General features: G+C 39.1%; 1 protein-coding gene across 1 annotated transcript; it reads left to right on the forward strand.

The window, feature by feature from the left end:
* The first annotated feature begins 2,145 nt into the window (after nucleotides 1–2,145).
* On the forward strand, nucleotides 2,146–5,214 carry LOC133909340 (MADS-box transcription factor 21-like). The gene is made up of 7 exons (XM_062351729.1): nucleotides 2,146–2,327; nucleotides 3,757–3,838; nucleotides 4,070–4,134; nucleotides 4,252–4,351; nucleotides 4,624–4,665; nucleotides 4,778–4,819; nucleotides 4,951–5,214. The coding sequence occupies exons 1-7, from the start codon at nucleotides 2,146–2,148 to the stop codon at nucleotides 5,212–5,214; spliced, it is 777 nt and encodes a 258-aa protein (XP_062207713.1).
* Nucleotides 5,215–7,922: the final 2,708 nt, after the last annotated feature.

Below are 7,922 nucleotides of genomic sequence, written 5' to 3' on the forward strand. Positions count from 1 at the left end.
AGAGGGATTAGGTAATCTTGTATTATATTAAGAAGGAATCAAACACTCAAATTTGAATTAGGGTGGATCCACTGTGTCGACAAAGGGGGCTCAAGCTCCCTACCCCTAGGTGCACCCGAGAGCCCCTAATTCTCTCCTTCAATTTTAGATATGAAAGATGAAGAAGAAGAGAGAGAAAAGAAGAGAGATAACCTCCCTACTTGATGACCCTAGATTCGTCACTTATTCGAGCCTAATATGACTCAGACTTCCGTGTGGAGATGTACACTTACAACTCCCACCATCTAAACTATAGAGGTAGCCTAAAATTAAAGATACTTCAATCAAAATGATTTGATATCTAGTTCAAGCAATGTAACTCTTCTTCCGGCTCCCTCTATTTCGCAATGTAAGCTTTTTCATCACGTACTATAGATCCAACTTTTTTCACATCACTAAAACAAATGTGGAGTGAAAGTATCATGACAACTACGGCCACTTTGGTAAATTGATTTTCTTCAGTTTCAAAAGAAAAGAAAAGAAAATATTACTCCCTCACATTTTACTATTTATAGTTTAGTGCTTGGTTCGTGACTACAGTGTTGCATACCACGATTTGTTACAGCACATGTGCCATAAATTCGTGCGCGTGCTTCTAAACTTTGTGGTTAGTGCGGCGAGTAATTTCTTCACCACAAAAAAGATAAATGGGGAATACAATAAAGTTGTAGCTTAGCAATTTTTGCAATAACAAGTGGTGATCGATGCTGGTTTCCTAAAAAGAGAAAATTCAAGGGGCTAAAATGCATATGTACGCACGCCATGGGCAGCAGTACCACACCGTCACTCCCCTTCTTTAAAAGGAAACCACGCTGCGCCCGAGGCTTGTCCATGCAGTTGCCCTATCTTTTCCCCTCACAACGTCCCATCGTCTCGCAACAAGCCCTGATCTCCCATCTCCATCTCCAACCCCAGCTCTCCAGCGATCGGTAAGAACATGCAGTAGATGTGTTCTTAGTTCTTTGTAAATCCATAGATCTGCCCTTTCTCTTCTTGGCCATTTTCCATTTCTTTTTCTGCTATTTCGTGGGGTAGTTCCAGTTGCCGCAAATGGGAGCTGTAAAGAACTGCGAGCCTGCGATGAGTTGCAAGTGGGGAAACGAACTGCAACAGCAGCTGCCTACCCTAGCTAGCAAGATCTTTTGCGTGTGAATTTGTTGGATTTGGCTTTCTATTTTTATTCCTCTCCATATGCAGATCTCGTTGGCTAATGCTTTTGCAACATGTGCTGCTTTTAGGTTTCTATATATCTTTATTTTTTTGTTGAAGTGGCATTCTTTGTTTAAAGGCTTTGCTCCAACAATTTCTTGCTTTTTTATATCTTTAATTTGTTTCTCGAAGTGATATGAGTTGTTCAAAGCTTAATTTGTCCAAAACTAATTAATTTCTTGCTTTCTTCGAATTATGTTCTCGTGCTTTTGTGTCTTGTCCATGAGTGGATCCATCTTTTGCTGGATGTTATTTACCTCTCGAGATAGGTTCTTTCTCTGTTAGTTAGATCCTTCAGATCTATGCTGACTTTACGGATTTTTTCTTGAAATATGGTTTAGGGTCTCTTTTATCTGAATATTGAAGCAGCATTTGTGAACCTTGAGGCTTGAGCCATGAATTAGTGAACTTTTTGTGCTTTTTTCCGCTACCAAGATTTCCCTTTTAAATAGCCAAAAGTGATGAGATCTTGGCATGCGTGTACCAGGGACTGCTTGATTAGTGCTGCGTACTTAGTTTGTGCTTTTAGGTTTGTACTTACGTCCAACAAACAGTCAAATCAAGTTGTTCTTAATATCACAGCTGCATAAACCTAAACTAGATCTCTAAATACATAAAATCCAATGTGATTGTCTATTTGATTTCTTAATTAATCCCGTCAAATATGTCGAAAGTATGTCGAATTGAAGCACCACAATGAAACATGATATTTCTAGTTTCCAAGCTGCCTAGCTACAAAAACTCAAGCAATTGCAACTGAAAAGTTGGCATGAACTGACCATCTATACTACAAATTGATTAAGAGTTCTCATGCACATTTGTCATATTGCTGATCTACCATACTCTGCTGATCTACCATGCAATCACTTAAAGGAAACTGTGACTGTGCGTGAGAGGATGGGGAGGGGGAAGATTGAGATCAAGAGAATCGAGAACACAACGAGCCGCCAAGTGACCTTCTGCAAGCGTAGGAACGGGCTGCTGAAGAAGGCGTATGAGCTCTCCATCCTCTGCGACGCTGAGATCGCTTTGATCGTCTTCTCCGGACGAGGACGCCTCTATGAGTATTCCAATAACAGGTATATACTACACATACCTGCGTGGATGTTATGGGATTGGCTAATTTTCATTTCATGCTATATTTCTTCTTAATTCAAAGTAACCAGCAGGTGATGCTAGTTTTTTCGGTGAAGTTAATGGTACTAATCCTTCAAAAAAAGTTAATGGTACTAGGCGACTAGCTAGCAGACCTGTATCTATCTCCCAAAATGCACATAGAAATACAAAGACAACGTAGATGGATATCGCTGAGTCTTTTCTTTTTAGCTAGCTAGGTCATCTTTTGGCGCATTTACCTCCAGTTTTCCTGGATGCAAATCATGCCTTGGAACCACATTTGCGTGGATCTAATGGCGTCAACTTATACATGGAAGTCCATTCTCAATGAGCATTATGCTGTGCACCGTTTGTTATTTACTTTGAAACAAAGCGATGTTATTTTCATTAACTCCACCGATTCGTAGTATTTAGTTCCCGATGGAGGAATTCAGACACATGAGGTCTTGAAAAGAATTTTGGAAACATGCATGAAAATCACAATGTTATTTTTTGAATAATCACTTTAGTGATGATCTGAACAAGCGGTAATAAACCACATGGCTCTGGTTAAGTACTATGGCTCTTTAGCACACTTATATGATGGCAGTGAACGCAAAACAACGTTGCATGTTAGAAGTTCATCAACCCCTCTTCCCATGTTTTTGCTATTCATGATAAGCTCGATGATTTAGTCTGGCTTGTGACTGATCATTCCGATATTTTTCCTGTCAATATATATTCCATGCATTCATCAGTGCTATGGTGATATATATACTCGCATTTGGTAGCTTGCTGCGTTTGCGCAATGGATATTAAAGAAGCAGACTACTTGTGTGATAGTTTGGGACTCCGGTAGATCTCTTTTTCATTCATGCATGAAACAAGCGACCTCATAACGGAGCTCCCCACAGTTGCAAGTTCTAGTCCTTGGGAGTTGGGAGAGGTGCTTCCTGCTGTGCTATGCATCAGCATCGCATGCATGCCCCTTCCTTGAAAAGGTTCTTTCATTTCATGCGCACTACTGTAGGTTCTCCCTGCTCCGCTTCCTTGGTGGTGCTAAGGAGACGTTAAAGAGCGCCTTTGACTCCTTGTATTTTTGCACCGGGAACTTTTCCGGACACTGGACTCTAGCCATTCAAATGATGTGTGCATTCTCTCTCTTCTTCTTTTTTTGTGAGGAGATTTGTGCATTCTCTAACAAGTCTTTAGGCTATTTGCATCTTTTTGTGCAACGTATAGTAAGACAACATGTACACACGTCCTAGTACTTAGCCTGGACCTGGAATTATGAATGTTTTTCCCCAAGTGGGAAAGATATCTACACATATTACTCCCCACGTTCTTTTACGATCGATCGACGTATCTATTTGGTGGAACTAACAGCTTTTGATTTCACAACATTTGGATCAGCATAAGATCGACAATTGAGAGGTACAAGAAAGCCTCTGCCAGCACTTCAGGATCAGCTCCAGTGATAGATGTCAATTCTCATGTAAGAATTCATTCAATGATTTTCTCCATTTTATCTAATTGCATTATGTATGATACTATGATCACACGCCTTATCAGTTGGCTTAAGCGCGCTTTGCATCAACTTCAAACCTTAACGAGCTATAGCCTTGATATATAAACCTTACTTTTAACTATAAGATACACACTAGTACTTATATTGTGAAGATTTTTATTGCTTCCTCTTAACTCCCACGCACTGGATTTTTTACAGCAATACTTTCAGCAAGAAGCAGCAAAGCTGCGCCAGCAGATTCAAACCTTGCAGAACTCAAACAGGTAAGCCACCTAACTAGTTTCTATTAACTGATCTAACTTTATTTGTGTGTGCAATGATGCTACGTACAACGGTAGACATGATCGTCGTTCGTTCCTACGGTAAATACTACTTGTCAGGCACCTGATGGGTGAGTCAATTGGCAATATGACTGCAAAGGAGCTCAAGAACCTTGAAAGCAGGCTTGAAAGAGGCATCGGCCGAATACGGTCCAAGAAGGTAAACATGGACCAACAACCTAGTAGATAAAACTATAGATATATCAAAAGGTATAGCTAGTCAAACTTCATATTCATGTCGATTTGCATATGTTTTATATATATAGCAAAGAGATAGAATGTTAATTTCTACTTAGGATTAGGATTGACAAAAGCAATTTGTTTAATTTAACTAAATACATGTGAATAATTTGACATAAGAAACCCACCTCGTAACTAACAGTACTTTAATTCATTTTACTTCCCCCCCCCCCCCCTCTGTGTTTTTCTCAGCATGAGCTGCTGCTCGCGGAGATCGAATATATGCAGAAAAGGGTAAGTTCATTCAGACATTTGTTGTTGTCAAATCTATTCTGCTATTAATTCTCTCCTATGAAACATGAACGTAGAAGTTTCACGTGCATTTTGGTTTATTATGCATCTACAGGAAGCAGATCTGCAGAATGAAAACATGTTCTTGAGAGCCAAGGTACTACTGATCACTGCTGCTGTCAGAACTCAGAACCACCTGCTGCTACTAGTCAACACACGCATTACTCAATGCTAGTAATTATTCCCTAGCTCGATAGAATTGCCCTTGGTTAATCACAATGTACACAGATTGCAGAGACTGATCGACAGCATCAGGCGGCAGAAGACCAGCAGATGGTGCCCCCGCCGGCCGGCGGCGGGGCGACGGAGCTGGAGGCGCTGCCGGCGTCGTTCGACCCACGAGGCTACTACCAGCAGGTGCAGGTGAGCATGCTGGCCGCCTCTGCCTCGTCGTCGCAGTACTTGGAGCATCCCCAGGAGCACCACCAGACAGCTCTGCACCTCGGGTACCACATCAAGGTCGACTCCGCCGCCGGCAAAGGCCTCCTCTAGGCGCGTGCATGCTTCGTTGCATGCATCGCAGCATCTGACGTCTGTGATCTTGTGTTAGGAACGTCCCAGCTGCTACAATAAGGCATCGATCTCAAGTACTAGAGCTAGCTAATACGCTATCTGTGTGCTAGAACTAGCTACCATAAGTGTGTGTGTGTGTGTATATATATGCGCGGGGTACGTTCTGAAGTGGTCTGAACATTGTTGCGAGTATATCGTGTGATGAATAATAATATCGTTCATGTGTGCTAGACAATCTGCCAATATATTTTCATAAACATATATAATTCATGTCTGCAACATCGATCTACTGCAAGTCTGCAACATATGTAATTGGTTTTCCTCCCTATATATATGTCGCCTGATCGCTACCTTCCCGTGGAGACGTACACTCCTTCCTTTTGTAAGCTCTCTCTCTTCGATCGCGTATGTATTGGAGAGTACGAAGCTCTATAGTATGCCAATTTCCAGAATAGCAGTGACACGGACTAAGAATCGATCGAGCCCTGTGCGTGCGTGATGGACGAATTGTACATGCATGCACACATTTGGATGTGGCAGCATCTGGCCAGGATGGCCTTCTGGCCCATGTAGAGAATCTGCTGGGTTTGTGAGCCGGGCCTGATCAGCAGTTGCAGTTCAGCATCTTGCTGACTTATGCAATCCAATCCAGCATAGAGGGCAATGATCGTGAATAGTATACTATTCCTACTTATCATATAAGTTTATCTGAAAAAAACTTATCAGATTAGCTGGCTCAGACAGCGCGATAAGTATATATGCGGACCCTTTTAAAAAGCCATATTTGCCTCTACATCCAAGAATATACGCAGCTGGGATTTGCATATGGTAACGGCCTAACTCTAAACTAATTAAACCTGGAGAATCAAGATACAGATATACCCTAGTGATTGGTAATCTGGAAAACAAGGTCCCAACTCCCACGGACTCTTTAGGGGCTGCGTCCGGTTCCGGCCAGCCACAATCCAACAGCTAGCTGCCTAGCTACAGCTTCTATTGGGTTGGTTTGATCAGATCATCGATAAGAGTATTCCGAAAACAAATTTTGTTAACTTTTTTCTTTGCGAAGGACGCAGTTGGTCATCATATATATGCTTGTTTGACATAGCTTTAGATTAAATTTAACTCTAAAATTTTTAGATTTGAAGTTGTGAGTGGATTAATAGTATTCAGTTGAGCCATCTAATTTTTATTTTAAATTAAAAATAAAAAATTAAATCACTTTATTTTATCATATAAGCTTCAGATACAACATGAATCTCAAAGCTGGAATTATACCAAACAGCCCCATAATTCATGCTAATCAAACAAGAGTGATTCAGATATTAGAAAATTGACAATTAGGACTGATGTGCATATATTGACCATATTTTCTTAGTATATTCCGCTACTAAACCAGAGTCTTGCACAAAACTATTTCTTTTATTTTTTTCTTATGTTCATGATATTCGTTAATATGTTTGTGGACATCCATGTAATAATATTTTGTTTTCCTTTTTAGTTTTTCCCTAGACTTCGGAGAGAGACATAAAATAATGTTTAGATGAAAAGTATATGAAACTTTGCAAGACGGTGATACTCGCTATCACAGAAAAAAGTTATCACTACGCGCTTTGGAACGGTCATCCCAAATTCAATATTTTTGGGACTATTTTTTTTTTACTTACATGCAGTTTGTGGAAGTCGAACCTACGACCTTACCCCTTGCGTGAACCTTTTTTACCATCTCATATCACAATTTTAGTTGATGGCTATAGGGTAATTCATTCTTTTAACTTTTACTACTAAGTTTTTTGATAATTATTTGAGCATTTATATGTCTTTAAATGAAGATATTATCAATTATAAAGTTGTAGATCTCGTCGAGTGCTATAATTTTTATATAAAATTTATCTCCATCTAACTCAGTATGAAAAAGTTATAAATTTCTAAAGACAAAATATCTATCATTATCACTGCCGGTTCATAATAAAAACTGACAGTGATACTCCCTCCACTATTACTATGACAGTAAAAATATATATTTTCACTATCAGTGCATATCAAGAACCGATAGACTATCATTGCTGGTTATATCTAAACTAGCAGTGATAGGGGCAATGAAGGGTGTTTATGTGGTAGTGATTTTAGGCTAATTTTGTTATAATGGTAGATGTGGTTAATTTATAAGCATGTATTTTGGTCTATTTGGTTAGTTTTTTCATAATGACAAATGTGAGTAATTTAGAATCAGGTATTAGGGTACTTTAGGTTAATTTTTTTATAATGACAAAGGTGTTTAATTTAGAAGCATGTAAGGTACTTTGGTTTCATTTTTCATAATGGCAAAGATACATAATTTAGAAACATGTTAGATTCAACAACTATTATTGTCAATAATAATTAAAGTTCACCAAATCGATACTCGAATGTTTTGCTTTTTTTAGATTTCCAAAATTTCTCTCTTTTTAGCGTTTCTCATCTGATAATTAATCTATAGGCTCTAAAATAAACCTCCAATTAGTAATAATAAGGTAGCCACTGGTTTCGATTGATTGATCAGATATTTGATTTAAATAGGGGTTGTTTCGAAAACTACAATCAAATTTTTTTTACTGAACATTGCCAAATTAATGCATTGGAAAATGTGCTCACTCATGGAGTGAGACTTACCCAACATCTTAAATTAAGTACATAAATAGCTGTGC

Source organism: Phragmites australis, chromosome 2 (genome assembly GCF_958298935.1).
Source record: "Phragmites australis chromosome 2, lpPhrAust1.1, whole genome shotgun sequence".
Classification (NCBI taxonomy): Eukaryota; Viridiplantae; Streptophyta; class Magnoliopsida; order Poales; family Poaceae; genus Phragmites; species Phragmites australis.